The following is a 25,711-nucleotide window of genomic DNA, read 5'->3' as shown; positions in this document are numbered from 1 at the left end:
ATGTGGAGAGCACCCTGAACTAGCCAGCAAGGGTCTTGGGTTCGAGTTCTGACTCTGCCACCGACTTACTGTGTGACCTTGGGCAACTTATTGGCCTCTTTGAGCTATGTCTGCTTATCTGTCTAACAAAGAGTTTGGGTCAGCTCATCACTCATGTTTCTGCAGCTCAGATGTGCTTTTAATCCCCACTGTCTCTTTCTCAGTTCTCATCGGCAAGATTCTCACACATCCTCCTTCTAAACCTGACAGTGAGGAGGCCGCATGCATGGGTCTGAGCTTTCGGTTGCTGGAATGAGATGGACTACAGCAAAATCATTGCCAGGCCCACCAGAAATGAGGCCAACTGTGATCTCGCACGAGGGAACTCAGCTCCTTCTCCTGACATTTTCTCTTGATAATAAGTGCCTAGAAATCACTGGGCCCACAGCTTGGGCAAAGGAAACCCCATTTACAGAAGGAGCCCCAACCCCAGCAGCCAGATCAAGGGCTGGGAAACCCTGGCAACAGGGGTGTGGCCCTAAAGACCACTTGGAGTGTGTGGGCCAAGGGCACAGCAGACTGGAGGCCCAACAGAGGCAGAGACAAAACTATAGGGACTGGGTGACATTAAGTTCTATCCATACATATTCAATCATATCCGATGCAGACCCCGCCCACTTGCTGGCCATGGCAGTTGGACCAGACTCAAGGGGACTTTTGTGACCCTCAGGGGTACTACACAGCTATAAGGCTGTTTGGCTGAAGGAAAGGGGTTTTTCTCCCATCCACATCTGACACCCCAGTGCCAGGGAACACCCCCATCATGGAGCACAGAATATCAGGAAGTTAAAGGCATGGAGCAAGGAAGCAGAGACGAGTTGTCAGCTACAGGCCTCGCAGGTCTCTGAGCAAATGGCTTTGGCTGTCTAAGCCTCAGCTTCCGAATCTGAAAAATAGGTGTAATCACTCTCGCTTCAGACAATCAGTGAGAGAATCACATGTAGTTCAAATACCATGCGAGTAAAAGGGTCTCAATAAATGTTGCTTTTTAGGGGGTCTGTTTTGGATACAGTGCTATCCCCGGAACCTGGCACATAGGAGGTGCTCAATAAATTTTTATTGACTGAGAAAGGCACAGAGAGGGAAATGGTGAGCACCTCAGACCTGGTGCTGCCTTCCCAGCCATGAGCAGGAGGCTTCAGGCCCCAGAAGAAAACAAGAACAGGACACGGCTGATGAAGGGGCCACTGGAGGTGGGAAAGGAGAGGTGGGGAGGCTGAAGGAGGGGGCGGGGGCCGTGGGAGAGGACAGCTGAGGCACAGCCCTGTGGGTGCTCCTTGTCGTGGCAGGTGGAGAAGCCGGGGCATGACGATGGTTTCCCGGGCCCTGCTCCGCCATGCTCGGGAAACTACTCTGGAACCAGGGTTCTAAACAGCTACACTCTGGGGCAAGAGGTGAAGTTCTGGCTGCTGCATTCTAACCAGCTTCGACTCTCAGAAACCACAATATCCTGGCCAAGGTGTTCACCCCCGACCCCGCCTCCGCCAAGCCTCAATCTCCTCATCTATAAAGGGGCAGTGCCTGGCCCACTGTGAGGCTCCCAGGATGGCTTCAGAGCAAGTTCCCCATGGGTGGCTCTGGAGGTGGCTCCAACCTGGAATGTTCTTCCCCAGAGGGCCACAGAGATCCCATTCTTACCTCATTAAGTTTTCTCAAAAAGAGAGGAGGACTTCCTGGACCAACTAATTCAATAGCTCGAAACTCAAGTACTCACTGTCTCCCTACCCTACTCCATCTTAATACTCAGCACCATCTGACAGTCAATCATTCATTCTTCATTCTCCCATTCAATCATTGTCTGTCTGCCCATGAGAATAGGAACTTTGTCTCTTGTTCATTGCTCAGCACCAAGCACAGTGCCTGACACACAGTGTACACTCAGTATTCATTGAACAAACAAATGAACAAATGAGTAAATGAATCAATTAATGTGTCTCCTTGCCTGAGGTTATCTGGCTTGAGGAACATTTCCAAATGCCAACCCAGCCTCAGGGACTCGAGGTCCTTGCCTGAAGCCAGAGGCATCAGGTACTGCTCCTTGCCCAGATCTAGGTGTCAGGCATTAGACCTCAGGGCACAGAGGGGTTGTCAGCCACAGCGGGGTCTAGGTCTGAGGGTGAGATGCACCACCCCTATCAGCTGCTTGCAGCCAGGGCCTGAATCTTGCTTTTCTTTGCATCCCTCACTCGGTCTCCAGAGGACCCAGATCCATACACTGCAACAGGTAAGGCAGGTGCCTGTGAACATGCAGTCAATCCCAGAATCATAGACAACCCCTCTTCTGGACGCCTTTGAGTGCTCCCAGCTCCCTCCCAGCTGCCTCTCAACTTCTAACCTTCCCATAGTCCCTTCTCCATCAAACACAAGCAAATGGAGGCCCAGCCCCAGAGGTGATGATAGTTCCAAGTCTGGGTATTAACCTGCAAGGCCATAGCAAAGAGCGTTAAGCCACCAACGGGGGCCAGGTCTGAAAGGAATATGCCTCAGTTACAGTCCTGGGTCTCCCTCGGCCTGGTAGTAGGACCCTGGACAGATTACTCTGCCTTTCAGAGCCTCAGTTTCCCTTGTAAATAATGAGATTGTTGGAATGAATCATTTTCCCCCAGGCAAAAATTCTAGGAAATCCACTTTTACAGCATTATCACTAACCAGTGACCTTGAACCAGCACTGAGATCGGATGCCCTGGTGACAGAATTCTGGCTCCACTGTTTATTAATTGTGAAACCATGGGCAAGTTACTTAATCTTTCTGTGCCTTGGCTTTTTCTTCATGCCCCGCAGATGCCCAAACAACCTACCATGATAGAGCCATGGGTATAGCTGGTGGATTGAGGGTTACTGCTGAGCCTGCTGTGGGCCCGCCCAGCACCCCACTGCCCTCGGGCTTGTGTATCCATGAGTGAAACTGGTGACACCAAGACAACGCAGAGAGTGAGTGCTCTCTGAGTTAGGAGCACTGACACCCAGTCTAGCCAAGATCCCCCAGCATGGACACTAAGGAGCCAGACAACAGGAGGCCCCTGACACAGAACTGTATTACAGAGCAATTGTTGCACACGTGCACAGAGAGGCTCCATCCCAGAGAGGCCCGGAGCCCACGGGAGCCCCAGCCCAGCCAGGAAGCACCACTCAGTGTTCTGGCAGCAGGACACCAGGCCCAGATAGCTTCACATGCCGACCGACACACTCATAGCAGAGTGATGGCCAAACAGAAAGACGCAAGCACAGAATGCCTAGGCCACAAGTGGACAGGGCAGCATAGCCAGTGGGAGGTCAGGTTCCCCCATAGAGTCTGCGTAATAGACACGGAAAATCTTTACCGGCCTACCCATCTTGCCCCTCTTGCCAGGAACGCCAGGCAGGCCCTGCAGAGGAAGAGACAGGGAAGAGGTCAGGATAGGATTCCAGCAGAGGAAAACCAGCCCCAGAGCTGCCCACAATAGGAAGTCACAGAGGGCCCAGCATCCAGACCACATATACAGCAGATATCAGTTATGTGCTCAACGGATAGATGGTCCTTGCCCTCTACAGGGTTGGGGTCTGCGTGGACCTGAGCTGGGGAGATGCCTAAGAAAAGCACCCACTGTTCCTAGTATTCAGCAGGTGCTCAATAAATGCTCCTCTGCTTTTGTAAGCTTCTCTATACTCAGCTTGTTGATGAGGTTACAGCTGAGTTCCCAAATACAGTCTCAGGCTGAGAGCAGATGAAGAGGAAGGTCCACTGTCCTGTGGCCCATACAGTCTTGTCATAATTAATCAACTCTATACCAAGAGCAGCGCCACGGACACTACATAAATACATGAGCATGGCTGTCTATGTTTAATAAAACTTTACAAAGCCAGATGACTGGGGGATCCAGCCCACAGGATGTAGTTTGCGGACACTTGATCTGAAACATAAAACAGGCCCATTTCCCATTTGTCGAAAGCCCTTCAGAAGCTCCCAGTGTTCTCAGAATAGAGTCCCTTTCTTGACCTTCGCCCCTGAGTGCTGTGTAACTCCACCCAGGGGCTCCCCCCAGCCTCATTTCCTACTGTTTCCACCTTACACTCAGCTCCTGGACTATGTTGATTCTTAAACTTTCCAAGTTATCATATGTCCCTGACTTTGCACTCTGTTCCCTATGTCTGCTTTGCCTTGTCCCCTTAGTGAACTCCTATTCAACTCAAGGGCACCTGTCCAGGAGGGATTCCATGACTTCTCCAGTCTGGCACCTGGCAGAGGAGGTGGGTTGGGTGGGTAAGAGGTAAACAAAGAAAGCACACTCACTCGCTCTCCATCGGACCCTGGCAGACCGAAGAGCCCTGGGAGTCCAATGTAGCCCTAGGAAAGAGCAGGTGGTGGGGTCAGAGGGGCCGAGTGATGGGGTGTGGCTGGCCCAACCCATCCCAGCCCCCTCGCTGCCCTCCCGCATCCCGGCTCCTCTTCCTGGCTGGTGGCAGTGGCAGCTCCGGTGGCTCCTCGACGACATAGGCCTTGAGGCAAGTGTATATGCCCATGGACTGCATGGTGCTGGCTTCCACGATGTAGTCCAAAGGCACATACCCTCACGCCAGGGAAGGGCGCGGGTGCTCGTGGGGAGAGGCCCGGGACCTGCGGGAAGGAAGCTCTCCGCTGGGTTAGATGCTACAGTGGCACCAGGTCCTACCCACCCCCAGGGATGCTGGCAGGTGCCCATGGCATCCGCAATGACTCCTTCGAGGCCATGTATGCCCAGGATGTGGTGTTCACATCCACCCCTGGCTGCCTGAGTTCCGGCAATAACAGCAGCTGCCACGCCAGCTGGCTGACATCCTGACAAACACGTGTGTGCCACTGCATTCAACCCTTCCTGGACCCTGCAGATTGGCTGTCATACCTTTACTAGACAGACAAAGGACGTGAAGGCTCTGGAGATGAAGGGACATGACTAATCAGGGCTGGAGTCCACTGCCCTAAAATGCACCCGAGTTTCTGCCTCCCAGCCTTTATTCATGCTGTGCCCCCTACCAGGCATGCCCTTCCCACCCCCGCGACTGCAGAGCTAACGAATCCTTCCAAGCCCGGCTCTAATGCTCCCCTGGCAAGCAGCCCTGATGCCCCACACCAGAAGCGATCTCCTACTCCCTCCATCCCAGCACCATGTTTGCACCTCAGATAATAGGATTTACCACTTTCTCCGCTGCACCTTCACTATCTATGTCCATGTTTCATGTCCTCATTAGCCTGGGAACTTCTCAAGAGCAGGGACCTAGCTCAGCACTCCTATCACTATCCGTACTCTCTAGGTATTTGTGGAATGACTGATAATAACTATAAACAGCTTTTATTTATAAATAATAACTATAACAAAAGCTAGACTGAGTGTATCCTCATCGCACCCCCAGGAAGGAGGTATAATCGGCTCCCTGCAGAGGTGGGAACATTTAGGCTCAGAGAGGTGAAGTGACTCACCCAGGGTCACACAGCTAAAATGTGGTAGAACTGATATTTGAATTCAAGTCATCTGACGCCTAGACCAGGCTCATAACCACTCTGCTATACTGCCTTCCACAAATAAGCAACCAATGTAGGCTTACAACCATCCGCCCTTCCCTAGAAGGTCAAGAGGTCACGGAGCCTCCTTCTTGGCACCCAGTGTGATAATAGCCATCATCTCAAAAAGAGATATTTGCTGATCTTCCCAAACAGGGCTTATAACTCAGAGTTACAGGTGAGAAAATGGGCTCAGAGAGGTCTAGCAACTTGCCCAAGATCCCACAGCCAGCTAAAGGTCTCAAAGCCAGTTGCCCTGACCCCGAAGCCTGAGCTCTGCCTACCTCATAAACATGAGTCTGGTGATGTCAAGGTTGGAAGAGCAGCTGGAGCTGCCCTGGCTCACCCAGGCTGCTCGGGGCCCTGTGACCCTGGAGAAAGATGCGCTGGGGCCAGATCAACTCTCTCCCCATACGTGGCCTCAAGCTGCCACCAGCATGGCAAACGCCAAGCATCCCCAGATGACATTAGCCTATCTCACTCCTCTTGTCCTCCCGGAAAATCAGGAATGCTGTTTGAAACGAGAAAACTTTCTGCCTGGTTTCAGAAGGCCACTGTGGGGTCACAGGTTATGGGAACAACTGGATTAAGGGAGAAGGGCCCAACATCCTAGGACAGGAGCCTCATCGGCCCCTGCACATCACCATCACTGTCATCATCATCATTATAACCACCACCATGTCCTGAGGAACTTGCCTACTCACCCCCTTGCCCACCTCCCAGATGCTCTTCTAACAGCTGCCTGTCAGTTCCTGGGATTAGGGCCGAGACTGTGGCCATAAATAGCTTTGGCTCAGGACTGGAAGACACGTCACACCGACCTGGACTGACCGAGGACTGTGTGACCCATTTGCTGAGCATTCTCTGAGAGGCAGTGGGCACAGCCCTCAGGACCACCTTAGCTGTGCAGCGCAAACTGGGGCCACTGGGTCCCTACCACGAACCCATGTAGAAGAGATCATTTCTTAGTCTTCCAAACTCCATTTACTTAACTTCCATTCAATTTCCCCAAAACCTTCTTCACTACCCCACAGCCCACCAGGTAGCCCCCATCCGGCAAGCCCCTCCTTAGCAAATTCCCAGTATTCCCATAACCATGTTAGAGGTCGGATGGACATCACTTCATTTATAAGGATGGACAAATTGAGGCTGCTGGCTACTCAAGGGTTTGCTCCAGAGGCCCTGAAGGGGGAAAACGGCAGATGCTCCATCTGCCTCCAGGCCTGGGCAGCATTCACCCACCTGAGGATTCTATTGACAAAGTGGCCCAGCACTTGGGATGTACTAGGGAACATGGCAAGCAAATACCTGATTGTAGCAGCTAGGCCATGGCCAAACCCCCAGCAGACTCTTTGCTGCCCAGTCTGTCCGGCCATGGGAACCAAGCCTGACTCTTGAATACCCATTACCCGGCCCTTCTGCTGCCCCTCTGTCTCCAGGGAGTGCTCAGGTGGGAGGGTCTTGGCCGCAGTTTCCCGATGGACACTTGGGGGAGGCCTTCCAGCCCTGATTTCTCTCAGGCCCACTGGAGGGACTGGTAATGCCCGCCCAGGGCCCCGCCTGCATGGCACTTGCCAAGGCCCACTTACCCGACTGCCTTTGGGGCCAGGGTCTCCTACAGGTCCGGGTAACCCCTGAAACATAAAAGACAAGGGCAAAGACATATGGAGACGTTCTACCTGCTGCCAACAACCCAGAGTGAGTCCTGTCTCCTTTGGGTCTCAGCTGCCCCCTGTGTAGAATGGGGGTGGGTTAGACTCATGGTCTTCGAACTGAGCCCCCAGCCACCCCAAAGTCCCAGGAGGTGGCTTAGGGGAGAGACTGGGTGGGAGGAGCCTCTGGAGCCCCACCCCCACAGCACCAAAACTCCTTTCTTCTGTTCTCTTACTGAGCATCCTTTCCCTGCTGCCTTGGTCCAGCCCCTTGAACAGCCCTCTCTTCAGGGCCCACCCAGCAGGTGTAGCTCCTTGGCCCCCAGCCCGCTGCCTCCCTCTCCCTGGGGGCACCCGTGGCCATCTCCACACCACCATGGCCACAGAGCTTCCAGAAGCCATATACTGCACCTGCCTGCCAGGGTAACCTTTGGCCCCTGGGCTGCCCTCTGGTCCCAGCTGCCCCTGCAAAGGAACAAAGAAAAACGTGAGGAAAGGAGAGACCCTGCCCAGCTCCAAGTCCGGGGACAGCAGGGGGACTGGGGCTTACAATGGACAAATAGAAGGGCGATGGACAAAGAAACCGGGGGGAATGTGAGATGAAATAGGAGGAAGGGAAGCCACTGGCCGGCCGGGCCCCTAAGCCCACCCCTCTGTGAAACTGGTCAGACCAGCTCAGAGGAACAAAACCCCCGTGCTGGCAGCCCAGGAATAAGAAAGCACTGAGGCGGCCTGGCTGGCTCTCCCACGCTGGCAGCCACTGCTGTTTGATTTGGGCCAGGGCAGCCAAAATTCCTGCAAACCCCGTGGCGGCGTGTATAATATCCCCTAACATCGCCCGGAACAGGCCAGCTATTCATGGCTCTAACCGGAGTTGAGCAGCTCATGCCAATGCTGGGCTGGCGTGCGCTTCAGCTCCTTCAGGCAGATGTGGCTGGAGGAGAGGTGGGGTGTGGTGGGGGCTCCAGCAGGATGGGAGGCAGAACTGCCTGGCTCTGGGGCTCGCTCATGGAGCAGGGCCCGGGGAGGAGGCCAGGGACAGGCAGGCGCTGGAGTGTGGGACAGTAAGCAGGGTGGGGCTGAGGCCTTCACCCTCACCTGTTCTCCGGGGTGCCCCGCCGGTCCAGGATAGCCTTTGTGTCCCTGCAGGGGAAGAAATCTCATCAGGCCAGGAAAGCACATCTGGGCCTGTGGATTGCAGGGGCCCAGCATCCCTGCCTGCCTTTTCAGGAAGGCGTGCGCCACTGTAGTGATGTAGTATATTTCAATAAATACTTTCCAAATGGCTACATAGTACATACACATCAGGGTTAGCAGGTTCCTATGGTTTCCTCTCTGCTACTAATGGTTCTTAGACCAGAAGCATCAGAGGTGATCTTCATTCCTTGGGCAGGGTTTGTGATCTGAACTGAGACACAGTGACTATGACAGAGTGATGCTATACCCTGACCGTTCTTTCCAAATCAGAGAGCAGGTGAGACTGTCAAAAGCTGGGGTAGAGGGATTTCTCAGTGGGTGGGTGGGCCAATTAGGACCTTAAGGTCTGGAATATGCTCAATCACCCTGTGATGCTGAAACCCTCTGTCAGGACCTGCCCCTTCTCAGTAATTCCTTGTCAGAAAAGATCTCACACATACTGGCCAAATACATTAACCAAAATAGCTGCCCCGCTTCTCATTGGTCCCAGCAACTATTCCAAGGGAACAGAAGCCACGCGAATACCTAATAGAGGAGTCTGGCAACATCCCACCAACCTTGACCCTCTGTCCCAGGGCCCAACTACCATTGTCAAAGGCCGGGTCTTTAGTCTGAGAGAATGAAAATGAGTGTATGCTTTCAGGTGGCACTGGGGACGACCTCTGAGCCATTTCATAAGAGTTAGGAGCCCTCCGAAGGGGAACCCCAAACTTCGAGCTTCCATCAGCTTAGGGCTGTGAAACAGGACGGAGCAGAGGGCTTCCATGTCTGACAGGGTGGCTGCTCTAACCTCCGTTAGAGCCCCTCACACGGGGAGCCCTGGGCCTGGCTCAGACACCATGTCTGACTTACTGGGCAACTCTGGGTAGGTTACCACCCTTCTTTCTCTGGACCTCAAATGAAAGAGTCAGAACTCTGAGCCCCTACAGCTCTGTTTGAGAACTAGAGCTCTAAGGCTTCCCCGGAGGTGATACACAAGACTCAAGAGTACACACTCCTGATGCCTGCAGACCACTCTATGCACGGCTGTTTGCCCAGGACAACACCTACATGACCTCCTCTAGCCCTTACAACAGCCAGATAACGGGTGGATAGGAATTATCATCTTCATTTTACAGAGAAGAAAACTGAGTCTCAGATAACTGAAGCCACTCACCCCAAGTCCCACTGCTAAGGACCAAACAGGTTCACATTCACCATGGGGTCCTTCTGACACCTGAGGCCACATGGAGAGCCTTGCAGACATCTTGGGCCTGTACAGATCATGCACATACATACGAAAACACATAGGCACACATGCTCACCCCTGTAAACCCCCAGGAAATAGGACTTTTAATTATAAACAGCAGAGTCAGTTTGACCTAGGAGGTTTGGGACGTTTACGAGCATTCCTTCTGCACCTACTCATGCCTCAGACTGCTCAGCAATATGTTTGCATCTCAATCCTGGATCTGTGAGATGGATTCAACATGGCTAAATGAGATTCTGTGATGTGAGGTGTGTGCTTTTTACTCCAGTGAGCAAAACTGAGGTACAGGCCACAGCCAGCAACAGGTATGCAGCATAGTTAAAACCTTATTTCAGATTGTTCTGGATTCCTCTCATTTCACTGCTGGCTGGCTGTGTGACCTGAGGCCACTGATGTCACCTCTCTGAGCCTCGGTTTCTGCTTTTGTAAGCTGGGGATATAAGAGGTGGTGCATGGATTGCAGGATATGATGTGTGTAAAGCACTTAGCACAGTATCTGACACTGAATTTCAGAGCCCTGTAAAGACTAGCTGCTATTATCATCACGATCTTCCCATTTCATTCATTCATTCAACAAACGTTTACTGAACTTTTATGTACCAGCACCATTCTACACATGGAATGAAGGAGAAGACAACGTCCTTTGCCTTAGTTGAAACTTACAGTCCAATTAAGGAGATATAAAAACAAGTAAATATAAAGAATAATGTCTGAGGGAGTGGGAAATAGGGAGCATTTGTTTTCATAGGTGTAGAGTTTCAGATTTACAAGATGAAAAAATTCTGGAGATTGGTTGCACAACAATGTGAATATACTTAACATGATTGAACTGTACACACCTAAACGTGGTAAAGATGGTACATTTTATGTTGGGTTTTTTTTTTTTTACCATAATTCAAAATAAAATTTTTGAATGAGATAATATGTGGTAGTGACTAGTGCCACGAAGAAAAGTGAGCAGAGTTAGAAGATGGAGAATGGCAGTGTTGGGGAGGGTGTGACTGCAGGGAAGGCCGCTCTGAGGAGATGAATGAGGTAAGGAAGCTAGATAGACAGCTGGCTCTCTGGTAGCGGGAACAGCAAGTGTAAAAGTCCTGAGGCAAGAATTCTCTCAGATGGGTTCAAGAAAGAATGAGGCCCATGCGACTGGAGCAGAAAGAGTGAAGGGCGAGGGTTAGATGGGCAGGGGTGGTCAGAGAAGAAGCAGGAAGCCAGAACGTGTCGGGTGGTAATATGATGGAAAGCCACATTGAGAAGGCATGTGTCAGGGTATGATGTGTATAATCACCATTATTATCTTTCTCCACTTGGAGCTTGCAGATGAGCAAGAAGAAGCAAGTCTTTTTCCATGAAGAGCTGAATCGAGCCTTGAGCTCCAGACTGTGTGACTTGGCACACATCGTTGCCCTCTCTGAGCCCACCCTGCCATCCTCTGCCTGCTTCAAGGGGTTGCAACAAAGAATGAATGAAATAATGGGCAAGGGTTTCGAGAGAAGTGTGAAAGGTGACCAGGGAGCCCCTGAGTATCACTTGCTCCTTGGGCTTCTTCTGTAGCCATGAAGAAACCTGCTGGAAACCAGTACTTTAGAGGAGACTTGTGGCCAGTGAAATCCCAGGAGGAGATTTCAAGTAAACCCTTTATTCAGAACATAGCTAAAAGGAAACAAATGATCATCGGGGACATGAACAGTGGCTTGCCCTATGCCTGGCTCGGCACTAAAGCCTTCAATACATCAGCTCGATTCCTTGCAATCACCCCTGGGAGGTAGGAATTACTGTGCACACTTGCCAGTTGAAGCTCAGAGAGGTAAAGTGATTTTCCTGAGGCCACGCAGCTTCCCAAGGGCAGTGCCAGACTACGAGACTCTAATCCCTGTATCTTTAATCATCAAATCATGGAATGAGACATACTTCCTGAGGCCTGAGGCCCACCTAGAAGAGCCACAGGGCCACCCAGGGAAAGACCCCCTTACAGACCAATCTCCCCAGAACAGATCAGTGCTACATTTTGGGGGCAGAGGACAGTCACGAAACCCTGGAGTGTCTGAGTTGGAAGGGACCTTAGCCATCAATTTGACAACTTCTTTTCTCATTGGACAGACTGAGAAACCAAGGCTCAGAGAGGAGAAAGGACTTGCCCAAGGTTATTTAGCAAGTCGTAGCCAAGCCTGGACTGTTCCCCAGGACTCTACACCTGCTGGGCTGTGCTATGTCCAGAAGGTTACAGTTCCTAGGTCTTTCTCAATTAGTGGACCCCGAAGGGCCTTGAACATGGCCACGAACGCCCGTTTCTTCTGCCAGACAAGAGCAGCAGACTGAGCACAGCCACGGCATGGGGTAGGGTTGGTGGGAGGTTCATATGCTTCTTGGAAGTATCTTCACAGTGTTTACCATGCTAGGGTCAGCCAAATAGCTTCAAATAACAGGGCCCCAGGACCTGGAAAAATCTAAACCATTATCTTCTCTATGGCCCCAGCAATTATGGGGCAGGCACTGACCGCAAGGTGGACCCACGGGCAGTGATTTCTCTGTGTGTGATCGGTGCCTGACTGGCACTAGGGGAGAACAGATGCTTCAGGAGAGCTCCAAGGACCATGGAGTCTGCAAGGGACCTCCAGCTGCCCGGCAGGCGGGTCTCCTCAGGACCCGTGTTTATAATAGAGCTCGGTCTATATTTTGGTTTGGAAGCCAGATTAATCACTGCTTACAATGCACAAGGAGAAACCAGACATCACCTCACTGTTGCTGCAGACAGTCTCCCTGTCGGCTGGGATGCTATTTAGGTTTTGGGCAGGGAAGGAAGGGAGGTCCTGTCCTTGCCTGAGGGTCGTGGGGACCAACATGTTCGTCCAGGCTCTACCTCAGCCCATACGAGGTTCTGGCTTCTCCTGCAGTAAAATGGAACTCACTATACTTGTTTAATATTCCATGAGACTTCCCTGTCACCTTGCAGCTGCATGTCACGTGGGGCAGTCAACAGGACAGAGAGCCCCATTTAACGAAAAGGATCAGTGAAGAAGAAACACATGCCAAGAGGTAGAGTGACCCATTACATGATACTGGGCAAGTCCCTGCCCCTCCTGGGCCTCTGTTTCCCTAGCTGTCCTCTCAAAGCATCCTTCCTGTTGGCTCAGAAATGATAGGATTTTGAATGTGTGGCTCATCCAAAAGCACAGTCTACCATAGCATAGCCAGGCATCTGACGCCAGACTCTGCTCAGTGGGTGCCTGAGACAGGTCAGGGCAGGAAGGTACAATTTCTAGATGGCTCATTCACTCATCCAGTCATTCATTCAACAAAGATTTGCTGAGCCCCGAAGATGAGCCAGACCCTGTGTTAGGCACTAAGAATACTCTTGTGAACAAAACAAACTCACTCCCCACCTCCTGGAAGAGGTTATAGATATTAAATACATGTTGAGTGGAATGAAGAAGTACCGAGTGCCGGGAGAGGGAAGGCAGTCCATCGAAGCAGGCGGCATTGTCAACCGAGGCCCGAGAGAGGAGCCGAGTTGGGAAGCACAGGTGAACTGGACCTCAGAAATGGCAGGGGGTGTGGACCCCAGAAGGCCACAGAGAGGGGAGCCTAGAGAAGAGGCTCTGCATGTAACTGGGGGTGCTACGTATGACATCATCTCAGGCAGCCTCAATCGTGTTCCCTCAAAACATTTCCAGCTGACCCTTCCGCCCTCCTATTTTATCACAGCTTCTCACTGATGATGGCCAACTCGGGGGGCACAGAAGGCACCTGGGCAGGGTGAGGGCAGTAGGAGGGAGCGGGGGATGAGTGCCAACGGGCACATCGGCTTGGCCGGAGTGAGGGTTTCTGCACAGCAGAGTTTCTCAGCCTCGGCACCGCTGCACTGTAGGGTGGATGAGTGTGTGGTGGGGTGGCTGTTTAACAGCATCTCTGGCTTCTACCTGTTACAAGTTAGTGGCACCTCCCACCCCACTCCCAGCTGTGACAACTAATGTCTCCAGACATTGCTAACTGTACCCTGGGGTGCAAAATCACTCCTGGGTGAGAAGCACTTCTCTACAGGAGAGAAGGCAGGAGGGTCAGATGGTGGACATCGCCGGACTCTGCCTTCCCAAGGTGCAGATGAGGTTCGGGTAAATTTGTTGGGTAGTGGAGGGTGCTTAACTGTCAACTAAGCAAGACTACTGATAGGACCAGGCAGGCAAGACCTCAGTGCCTCTCCTTCAGGACGTCATGATCATTCATTTATTCAGCAACTACAGAAGCAGTGCCCACCGTGTGCCAGCCCTGTGTTAGGTCCTGGGGATGTAGCATCACATTTAACCCTCCTAACCACTCTATGAGGCAGCTCAGGCTCAGTGAGGTGAGGCCACTTGCCCCAGCTCACACGGCAAGAGAGGAATAGGGCTGGATTCCATCCAGGTCTGTCTGACCGGCTCTACGCGCTTGCCCAAACCTCAGAAATCGGCTCAGCAAAGCCCCTCTGCAAACATCGCAGGCCCACCTGGAAGCAGAGAGCTGAAACTTCTCATGCGGGAGCCTCTTTTTCACTTGATGGGCCCACTCTTATTTGAGAAGCTGTTTGAATCAGCGCTTTGGAGAGAAAGGGCCTGAGGGTCAGAGACCTGGGTTCAAACCCCAGCTCTGCCGCTTAGTGACCCTGGAAGGTACTTCCATTTAAGCCAGTAGCTCTTTGTCTTGGCTGCATATGAGAATCTTGTGCCTGGGTCCCACTCAGACCAACTGAACCAGGATCTCTGGGGTTGGGCTTGAGCTCCCCAGCTGGTTCTACTGCACAGTGGGTCTGAGAACCACTGCTGCAGATTTCAGCCTCTGTGAGGCCCCTCGATGACTTCATTTGCATTTAACACCAGTGTCGGCACAGGGCCTGGCATACAGGTACGCAGTCACTGAATGACTGGTAGGATGAATGAATAAATGTGTGAGACCTATTTGGGCCTTGGCTTTCTCAGCTGTCAAGTGGGCATGATATTGCCTTACCCCTTGGAGGCTATTGTGAGGAAACAATGTAATGAGGGACAGTAATGCTTTATGCCACCTCTAATTCGCCTCGCTATTTAATATGGAAACCTCCCAGCCCAAACTCCCTTTCTCTGCCTGTTTTTCCACAGTCGTTTTCATCTTCTAACATATCTTATGTTTTTACTAATTTTCTATCTCCTTCCACAAGAATAAAAGTTCTGGGGAGATGAGGGGACAGGAATTTTGTCTATTTATTCAGCTCAGTGCCTTGAGCAGTACCTGGCACACAGCAGGCATTTAACTGATCCTGTTGAATAGAAGAACAAATAGGATTATTGGTGTCACTCTGAAGTGACACCAAAATTGAACATGCTAGTGAGAAAAGAGGACATGAGATGAGGCAGAAAAGCCACCCAACAGGACCAGGACAAAGTGGCCACTGATGTCACCAACGACAGTTGTGGAAGAGAGACTACTTACAAAACAGTGATGATCCCAGGCACAGTTGCCCACCCTGTCAGTCCTCCTTCTTGGCCCTGATCACTGGGGACCTGAGCTTCCCCATGCTCTGCCCACCACCCTCCCTCAGTGAGCAGGTGACACTGGCCTGCCACAGACCAAACTCGTGTCTGCCTGGGTCATAGCTGAGGGACTCACTGTAAATAGCTTTGACAAATAGTTTTCTAGCCACATGGAGGCTCTTCTTTAATTTAGAAAAGATGCCCTTCCCGACTCAGGTGAACTGATCCCTCTTGGCTGTGGGCTCTTGGCCTCCCTGGACATCTGCCGAGACCAGGGAGCCCTGGAACCCAGGCAGGAGCCGGTCCAATCTGTTTTCCCATCTCCTGCCACCTCTGCTAAACTCCCACCACCATGCAGAGCAAGACCACCACCAGCTGCTTTATGAGCCAGGACTGGAAGGAGACTTTCCACTCACACCTCATCCATCAGAAAATGCTGGAGCCCAGAGGGGAAGTGAGTAGAGAGAGAGAGAGTCCCTCTGTGTTCTCTGAGCCAGAAAATTCCATGTTTCCCCAGCTCACAGGCAGCTGCAGATTCCGGTCTGGCTCTGGCCTCTTCAGATTCGAGGTTTGGCCTGCGCTAGCCATGGAGGGTGGAGGAGAAAGGGATGAGGAGGACATGACGCTCCAAGTATCCTGTGCCATGGGGAGCAAGGACAGGACGAAGCCAGGAGGCACCACAGCTGTCCAGATGAGAACCAGATGGCCCAGAGAGATGGCAGCTGTGGCTACAGCTGGGAGCCAGGGTAGAAGCTTAAGACATGGCCCTAGGCTGATGTATCTACTGGAAAACCCATCAGCAGAGGGAGATTTCCCTGCAAAAAGCAGTTGATCCTTGGCCTGCATTGTCCTCCCTGTTTCCTGAACACCTACTATGTGCAGGCCCTGTGCTAGCCTCAGTAGGGAAGGTAACAAACCAGATTCGCAGGGCCTGGTTGGTGAGGCTGGACTCCGGATAAGAATAACTCAGCTAAGATGGGCTGGGGGTTCTTGAGCAGAGTGGAGGTTCCTGGCCTGAAGGCTGAGGATCCAGGAGGTCTTCCTAGCGTGGGCATCACTAGAGTTGAATGTGAAGGATGAGGGAGCCTGGCTGGGAAGCTGGGGCAAAATCTAGGGGCACTGTAAGTCAGAGACACACCATCTAGGAAAATGGCAGACTTTCTTCCAAGGATGTTTAGAGAAGTGATTCCCCCAGCATGGCCATAGCTCAGAAGGTACAGAGAACTACTGCCTCTGCAGCACGTTCCCCTTCCCCTGCAGCACATCAGCATACCAGGGAGAGACGAATACTAGATTCAGAGAGGTTATTGATTTTCCCAAGCTCGCACAGCTAGGAAACGGTGGAGCTGGGAGTAGAACCCGGGTCTGACTGACCCCAGAGCCCACTATCCCAGTTTCTTTGCTCCAGGTCTCACTCCAGGCTGACAGCCCAGGCACTAAGAGGTCAAGTGTGGGGGGCTGTTGTCTCCATCCCAGGTAGGAGGAGGCTGAGGCTCAGGGAGGAAATATGCAGGCCCAAGGCCACTCAATCAATTGGAGGTAGAGCCGGGCCAATGCCGGCCCTCCTGGTTCTGACAATATTCCTGTCACCACCACGGGAAGGCCTCCTGGGAGCAGCTGGACCCCTAGAGGAAGGACAGCGAACCAAGGCCACTTCTCTTCACACCTCATTAAGCATGGCTAGGGAAACCTACTCCAAGCCAAGGTGCTGCCCACCCCCAGATAAGCACAGACGTCCATAAATCTCTCACCCCCACCAATGTTCCCTGTGCCCAAGGGAGCTAGGGAGAGGCAGACGGGAGGAAGGAGGCTAACAAGGCTCCTGTCAGATGGCCCTGCATGCTAGGCAGCCTACTGGCAAGGCAAAGCATTGAAACCAAGGTGTACCTTTCGTCCAAGAGGTCCTGGATTCCCAGGGAGCCCGGGCAAGCCCGCGTCGCCCTGCAAAACACAGACAAGGGGGTAAGCTGGGGGAATGGGAGCAGAGACACTCCTTAAATTGAATGTGTGACTTTATATGGCCAATTGTTTGTAAACAGGATTCATGGAGGCCCAGAGGCCTCAGAGGACATTGGGGGCCTCTGAGTAGAGTGAGGGTAGCCGAGTAGGTGGGGTACCCTGGCCCTTCCCACTCAACCCAGTCTCTCCATTGGATCTATTTTCTATACTGGACTTCAGCATAGGATACCATTTGAGAAATTGATCCTGCTGCTAAATATTTGAGAACCACTATTTGAAAACCACTGTCCGCAGGGAACATGCAATTCATGTCTCATTCCAATCAGCTCATTCTCTCTGTTTCTCTCTGTTTCTCTCTGTTTCTCTCTGTTTCTGTTTCTCTCTGTGTCTCTCTGTGTCTCTGTGTCTCTGTGTCTCTGTGTCTCTGTGTCTCTCTCTCTCTGTCTCTCTCTCTCTGTCTCTCTCTCTCTGTCTCTCTCTCTCTCTGTCTCTCTCTCTCACTCTCTTTGCATTCTTCATCTTTGCTGGGCATGGTGGTCATAAATAGGAGGCATTTCTGCCACCACCATGAGACCTGAGAACAGACAACCCAGGGCAAGAAAGAAGCCTAGGCCCCTGACTCCATCAGACCTAGGTACCAGTCCTGCTCTGCACTGAGCAGCTACGTGACCTCCAGCAAGCCACCTACCTCTAGGGCCTCTGTTTTCTCATTTGCAAGCTGGGCCCATCTGCCCTGGCTTATAAGGTTCTGATGAGGAGCAGAAGGGAGTATATGTAAACATTTCCCCCCAGTAATGAATGAAAAAACTTATCAGTAAGGATGTGAAGGAATGAGCTACCTGTGTCTTGGGGAAATCAAAGGGAACTGCCACTTCTATGCACTCAAGCATAGGAGGCTGGGTTGAGAAGCAGTGTTCCGTCTGTCAGGAGGGCTCTGATGCTGTGCCTAGAGGAACCCAGACTGGAGCATTCCTTCCAGGATATGAAGGTCTGAAACACTGGGGATCTCACTTGGATTTCTCGGTTCCCCTGTTCCCACCTGTCCTGCACTCCCTCCAGGCCCCTTGATCTGTTTATGGGGTGGATGCTTCAGGAATGGATGAAGTCCTTTGGCCTAAGTATATTCTATTCCACTGGAGAAGCTTCTAATCTCACAGCCCTTCAAGGTTAGAGAGCCCTGAATCTCTGGCCTGTTCCCATCCCTCCTCCTAGAAATGTATAGACGTGTCTCCTGGAATTAACATCCTCAGAGGGGACTTTGAACATCTTCTGGAAGCTTCCCGGCTTTGTGCTACCAAGAAGCTTCTGGATGCCAAGGGTCACCTAGTGGGCCCTAGAGAAAGCTATGCAGGGCATGAGGCAAAATGACATTCGCCAAGAGTGTGTCCATAGGCAAAATCTGTTGGTTTTACTGGTTGCAGCCCAGGAAGAAGACAGCAGGAAATGGCTTTGGGTTTAGTGTGGGAAAAAGCAGAAGAACTTCAAGGAAAAATCCAAACCACACTTTCCTACTTCCCTGCCTTTGTCACACAGTGGCCTCCGCCAGGACGGCTCACCCCAGAGCATGGCAGTCCACTCCCCCACTTCCCTGAGCTCTGGGGTCCCTGGAAACCTACCTTTGTCCCATCGTGAGCCTTTCCTGGTGAGAGCCCTGGGTCCCCTTTCTGTCCCTGAAACAAAAATAATTCCACTTTGGCGGCCGAGTCATCTAGAGAGGATGTCTCCCCAGACTGTGCTCTAAGCCCTGTCTTATGCTTAAATGCCCTTCCACCCAATCCCCACTCACCCAGCTCCATTACTCCCCTGGCTCTAACACCTTCCGCAGCTCCCCACTAATTGATTGCATGACAACAAAGTCCAAACTCTTTGGTGTTCCAAGTCTTTGGTCGTCTGGTCCCAGCCATCCTGACCAGACTTTGCTCTCCTTCCGCCAGCCAAACACACAGACAGGGTTGCCTCTGCCCCTTCCCCAGACCACGGCCCATTCCTCAGCCATGCCTTGCACTTTCCTGCTGCCAGGCCCTTGCTCAGGCAGTCACTCCCACCTATTCCCCGGTCATCATTAACCAAACTATAACATTCTTCCAGATGCAGCTTGAACGCGTCCTCCCCAAGCTGGGTCCGCATGCAGGTGACGTAACCTTGCATGTGAGCATTGCTAGGACTGCCTCCAGGCTTGCTCCATTTTTGGAGGCTCTCAGAGAGCTTCCAAAAGACACATACAAGAGGCATGCCCAATTCTTTTCCATTTTTCCAATACTCACCTCACCACTCTGATCACCTAGGGTCACTGCAATAACACCCACTTACAACTGTGTACAGCTCTTCACAGTTTGCAATATTCCTCACCTCACTAGATTCTCACGACAGCTTGCTGAACTGGGCAAGGGAAGTGTTATCACCCTACCACATAGTTGGGAAAACTGAGGCTAGAGAAGGAAAGGGACTGTTTGAGGCCCAAGATGAGGCATTGGCAGAGCTAAGACTAGAACCCTGAAGATGAGTTAGAACAGGCAGTAAATCAGAGAGAAACCAACAAGCAGTAGGTTCCCAGTCAGAGATAAATCCCTAGCATTCGGGAGTGTCCCCAATGCAAGGATTCTAGCTCCCAAGAGAATGGGGCTTGAGAAAAGGCCCACATACAGTTCACCAGCTGCATCCCCTGCAGGGCTGAAGAGAGTGCTCCTGGCTGCAGGCTTGCTCATTTGGTCCAACCTGGTTAAAATACTCTGAAAACAGCCCTTTGGAAGGTAGGTCCACCTTGATGTCACCTTTCAAGAACTCCTGACCACTGTTCTTCACCCTCACTCCCATGCTCCCTCCCCCAGCTGGATAGATCCTGAGTCAGAAGTCCTGGGGTGAAGCCAGGGACTCACAGTGGGACCTCAAGCAAGCCATTTCACTTCCCTGAGCCCCCATTTCCTCTCCTTTAAAATGGGAGCTGTGCAGCACACACACACAGGCATGCACACAAGTGCATACACACAGGCACACAGATGCTCATACACACGCACATGGATGCATGCACACTCACACATACACATAGCATTTGCATACACATTCACATGCGCACACAGGTGCATGCGCACACTCATACACGTGCACACTCATCGTCAGTTTCCCAGATTTCTTGGCAAGGAGCCAGTGAGATAATGGACATGACACGTGGGAGGGGTGGTTTGGCCAACTTTAATTAATTCCCATTTGGTTCTTTTCTTCTTTCAAATTCTGACTCAGTTACTCTTCATGAGAAATCCTCACATTAAAGAGGGAAGGAAACAGCCTTCCACTGCCCACCTACTCTGCACCCAGTACTGGGCCAGGCCCACTCTACGCAGCAACTCATTAGTCCTCTTAACATCCACTTGATGCAACTCAGAACCCATATCAGAGTGCAGAGAGGCTGAGTCACAGCCTGGGGTGACACGCAGGTAAGAGGCAAGGTCTTACTAGGTCTGACTCATCCCTGGTCTGTCTGAGTTCAGAGCTCTCATTTCCAAATGGGAAAGCTGGGGACTTCTCCCACACCTTCCAGCTGCCCCAGGCTGAAGGGCAGCCCCTCCCTGCTAGGACACCAATTCTCCGTCCACCGGGGCCACTTCTGCAGAACCCGTCCTCTGGGATCTCACACTGCGGCTGCCCCTCACACACAGTCCCACCCTCAGCTGCTCACAAACCCAGCTCCACTGCCTTTTATGTCCATGGTACAAGGCCAGGCCCAGGGCTACCCAGGATTCCAATGGCCAAAAAAGGGCAGCAGCTCTCCCCATTCCGCCCTTGCCCACCTCAGTCTAAAGTTGGTAAAGGAGCTTGGCTTAAAAAGCTTTCATGGGTGGGCTTCCATGTATCCTAGTCATTTTATAAAAGGGAAACGGAGACCCAAAGAGATGCTGGACCTGCTCCCTTGCCTGGGGTCCTTACCCAGGGCATTTTAGTTATTTATGGGTATCTCTCTGCAGCCTCAGTTGCAGCAAAGTGCTTGGGATGTAATCCCGGTCCAAGGACAATACCCATAAGTACAGATCCTTACTGACCATTTACTATGACCCAAGTCTCACCACAACTATAGGAAATGCCACAGTAGGGAACAAGACACAGGGCTTGCCCATGGGGAACTCTCAAGGGAGAAGCCAGAGAGACAGGTGATGATAATAAGCACTAGAATTTACTGAGTGTCCTTCTAAGCTCTCGACATATAAATCTATGAGGTAGCAACTATCATTATTCCCATTTCACAGATGAGGAAACTAAGGCACAGAGAGGATAAATAACTTGTCTAAGGTCATACAGTTAGTAAATGGGATTTAGACTAAGGTACTCTGGTTCCAGAGCCCAAGCTCTTTACATTTCAATACACTGCAGATGACAAGTGGAGTCCAGGAGGAAGTCGAGAGAACTTGACCCAGACGGAGGGTAAATCCCTAACAGGACTTACAGTTAAGGCTGGAGGAAGACAAGGAGAGAACCAATGAATTTAAAGCTCAAGGAATGCTCCAAACATCCTGGTTAAGTGACAGTGTGACTTCTGGGATGGAAAAAATTACATGTCTTCTCAGCCAGACTCCTGCAAATTCCCCAGTAAGAGATATAAGGAATACATAAACTCTAATTAATTGCTTATACCTTGGCGAGGACAGAATCTGGTCACCAGACCTAGCTCTCCAGCCATGAGCCTGTACGACCTTGGACAAGCCCCCTTTTCTCTCTGCATAGGGAACAGTGGACTGGACTTAGTTAAAAGAGCCTTATGGAACTAGAAGACACATGGGAGGGTATATTTTAAATAGATGCTACAAATATAGTGAGAACAAGAACTATAAGATCCTTTCTTATAGTACCTGTAGTTAACTATAGTTCTTATAGTTAAAGGTAGCATTGAGCAGTGGAGAGAATAGGGGGCTCTGGGTAAATAAAGTCCAGAGAGAAGCTGAGACAATGGAGAAACAAATCACAAAGGACTGGGAAATTCTGGGCTGGAAGTCCCTGTATAAGTCATCGCTGATCCTGAGTACCCAGCACAGGGCCTGGCCCAGAGGAGGCATCAAAAAAATATTTCACAAATGAGCAAATGAATGAATGGAGTCACAAGAGACAACGCTAGGGCTGGAATTGGGTCAGCTCTTGGCCCCAGGCCTGGAACGTCCTCTGAAGATTCGCTGAGCCTCTTAATATCACCACTGCTATTTCATGTGTTTAGAAGTTCTGGCCAATGCAATCAGGAAAGAAAAACAAATAAGACTACTAACTTTTGAGGAAAAGGAGAGAAAACTATGTCCTTTGCAAACAATATGAGTGCCTGTCTAGAAAATCGAAGAGAACTAACTGAAATACTGGTAGAATTCATAAGATAATTCACTAAAGGGCATGGTTATAAAATACGCACAAAAGTACAAAAATACAAAAGCAACAGTCTCTTCAAAAGCTGAGAGCCAGCTAGAAAATATAATGAGGAAAATATTCCCTCCATTTATAACAGCAACAATAAAATTTCTAAGTATAAACTTAAAAACCGTGCAGGGCTTATGCAATAGAAACTATAAAAGTTTACTAAAAGACATTTAAAAAAACTCAACCAAATGGGAAAACTTAATATTTTAAAGATGTTAATTTTTCACAAATTAATATACACATTTAATACAATTCTAATAAAAACTCCAAGAGGGTTTTTTAAGGAAATTATTAAGATGGGCATAAAGTATATCTGACAGAATAAATAGCCAGAAATATTTTAAAAGAACAGGGGTGAGAAGACACAGTATAAAGGTAGTAAATGTCATAATATAAAGTAGTATTTTACGAACATAAAAAAATACGAAGAGCAGTAAAACACATTTGAATGGCCTGAAATAGACCCTGTTCTATCATATAGTAATCAGTGGAGGAAAGGTTATTTAATAAATAATTAATTATTGGAAGGAAAATAAAGTTAGAGCCCTACCTCCTATCACCCCTCCCATTGAAGGTTAATTCCAGATGGTTTAAATTTTTTTAGTACAAATGATATTATAAAATGACTAGAAATATAAGTGAATTTTAGTATGGGAAAAAATGTCTAATTATAAAAGTAAATAACCATACATTTTACATATGGGTGGAGCACTCTCTAAACTGTCTGACATTATCATAAGTTCCTAATCTGTATTAGCTATTATTTTTAGTCCCACTCCCCCTGCCCCCAGCGCCCCTCGCCCCCCGCCAAATAGATAACATTTCCAGTTGTGAAAATCATCACAAATACTCTTAATAGGCAAACAATAAACTGGAAAATATTTGTAAGGTAGATGAAATCTTAATAACCTTAATATATAAACATAAATAATTTTTACAAATCAAGAACAAAAGACAACACCCCAACCCCCATGACATGGGAAACTGAGGCCTCTGCAAAGCAGAAGTCTCCAAAGGAGGTCCCTTCTAGAAAGAAGGAGCAGGTCCTCCCAGGGGACAGTCCTGTCGCCATCTCCCAGACAGTGTCTCAATCTGTCGGAGACTCAGTTTCCCCATCTGTAAATGAATAGAGTATCTCTACCCATATCTTAGGTCTTTGCGGGGATGGAATAAGACAAGCTACATAAAGTGTGTGCACAGTGCCCAGCATAGAGCAAAGGCACAATAGATGGTGGCCATTATCATCAGTGTCTGCCTTGTTAAAACCCAGAGCACCTCCAGGCAGCTGCTGGGCACCAGGCACCTGAAGCCTCTGTGCTCGCTTTCCGAGGAAGGATCCCCAGCCCAGCCTCAGCCATGGAGTCACGGACCTGCAGGGCTGAGGCCGGTGCTCCTGCACCAGCCTTCTAGTGCCCTATAGTCATATATCCAGGGCTACCTGTGCATGACCTTTGTCCCAAACTCCCTGACAAGCTGATGGACTGCAGCAACTCTGCTCTGGGAGTTAGCACTGACCTTTGGAGGCTGTACAGCTGTCACTCACTGCCCGACCTGGGGCCGGTCATTAATGGCTTTACTTAAGCCCCTGGACCTTTGCAGTTGAGCTAACAAAGAATGACCCGGGGCCTGGGCCACCAAAGCCCAGAGGTCTTCACCTGGTTACCCCGCAGATGACAGGCCAGGCTGGGTGGCCTGACCAGGAGTCCCTCTGCCCTTCCTGGCCTGTCCCCATGCTCCTTCATCACAGTCACTGAGCCCTTGGCTTCCCTGACCTTCATATCCCTTTCAGTCCTATTTCTCCAGCCATTCTGTACGACTTCCCCCCATGACCTAAATGTTGCTGGCCCGGCACTGCTTTGCCCTCCTGCTTCTCACTCCACGTACCACCCTGAACAACCCCGTTCCCTGCCCAAGCCCCAGGAGCAGACAGGAGCTCTGGGGCTGGAGGTCCTCGCAGTCATCAGAGCACTGGTCACTTCGTGCTCTCATTTAAAAGTTAACTGGGGCCTTCTAAGAAGGGTGGGAAGGTGGCATCTCTGTGTCAGCCACCCTTCAAAGGCTCTATCTCCAGCTCGGAGTCTTCTGAATTTCAGAATGTCTCTCCATGAATCATCTCTACCTAGCTGGGCTACAAGTTCCCAAACCAATGTCATCTCATTCCTTCTCCTGGGTTCCCAGGTTCAGTCACCCAGGCTAACACTGGGAAGTCACGACTTTTCACCTCTAGTCCATTACCAAGTCCTCTATCCCACCTCCACATCATTGCGAATGCGCCAACGTTTCCTCCTCCCACAGCCTGAGTTGGCCCAGGCTAGCCTCAGCCAGGTCTCCCTGCCTCCGCTCTGGCCCCCACCCCCAGTCCATCCTCCATTTGGCATCCAGCAATATTTATCACACGAAATCTTTCCACATCCCTTCCCAGCTCAAAACTCGACATACCTCCTCAGGTTGCATCTTAGGACCCAGTAAACCTCACATTCCTAGTCAGATGTTCAAGGCCCTCCCTAGTTAGCATTAAATGACCTTTTGTCTCACTCCCTTTAAGGGCTCCAGTTTCCAGCTGCCCTTCCCCCTAATCACTCCCAACTAGAAGCTAAACTCCTAATTCCTCACTGTGTCCCCAGCCCAGCATGGGGCCTGGCACTCAGGAGACATTCAGGCCGTGCCTGCGGCCCAGTGTGGATCCTCTGCAATGATCCTGAGGACCTCCCACCAGGAGACCCTAGGAAGCACCCAAAACATGGCCCTAATTTCAGCATCTGCTCCATGGCCCTATCTCCAGACTCCACAATAAATACTCACTTTGGCTCCGGGAGCGCCGGGGAGGCCTGGATTTCCATAAGGCCCAGGAGGACCCTGAAAGGGAAAAGAAACAAAAAAGTGAGGGAAAACAGAGCTGTTCCACTTCCTACGGCAGTGCCAGCACGTTCCTGCACACGCTCGGTCTCCTCCCCTGGCCAGATCTTAGCAGTATTGCAACGGCAACTCTCTTTTAGGAGGGCCCCCCACATGCCTGGCACTGCGCTAAGCACTATTCATACATCATCTCATTTTATCCATTAGCCCATCTCATTTTATCCTTTTGAATAAAACAGGAATCGTGACAGTACCTACCTCGTGGGCTAATGGATAAAAAGGAGGAAGCTGGTGTTTTGAGAGGTTTTTGATTTTTTAGGCCATGCAGCTGCTAAGGGGCAGAGCTAGAGCTCAGCCTCAGATGTGTGATTTC

The 25,711-nt window shown here is 50.8% G+C and overlaps 1 protein-coding gene across 1 annotated transcript in view; it reads right to left on the bottom strand.

Annotated features, from left to right (window-relative positions):
• COL27A1 (collagen type XXVII alpha 1 chain) overlaps positions 1–25,711 on the bottom strand; it is a 144,573-nt gene that overhangs the window by 97,344 nt on the left and 21,518 nt on the right. The window contains exons 5-12 of the mRNA XM_023531042.1: positions 25,285–25,338; positions 18,711–18,764; positions 17,023–17,076; positions 8,305–8,349; positions 7,618–7,671; positions 7,144–7,188; positions 4,310–4,363; positions 3,360–3,404 (exon numbers count right to left, since the gene is read on the bottom strand). Coding sequence (XP_023386810.1) covers positions 3,360–3,404; positions 4,310–4,363; positions 7,144–7,188; positions 7,618–7,671; positions 8,305–8,349; positions 17,023–17,076; positions 18,711–18,764; positions 25,285–25,338 — 405 coding nt within the window. The remainder of the gene's footprint in view (positions 1–3,359; positions 3,405–4,309; positions 4,364–7,143; positions 7,189–7,617; positions 7,672–8,304; positions 8,350–17,022; positions 17,077–18,710; positions 18,765–25,284; positions 25,339–25,711) is intronic.

This window comes from Pteropus vampyrus, unplaced genomic scaffold (assembly GCF_000151845.1).
Source record: "Pteropus vampyrus isolate Shadow unplaced genomic scaffold, Pvam_2.0 Scaffold61, whole genome shotgun sequence".
Classification (NCBI taxonomy): domain Eukaryota; kingdom Metazoa; phylum Chordata; class Mammalia; order Chiroptera; family Pteropodidae; genus Pteropus; species Pteropus vampyrus.
Note: the sequence above shows the minus strand (reverse complement) of the source record. Positions and strands in the feature narration are given on the sequence as shown.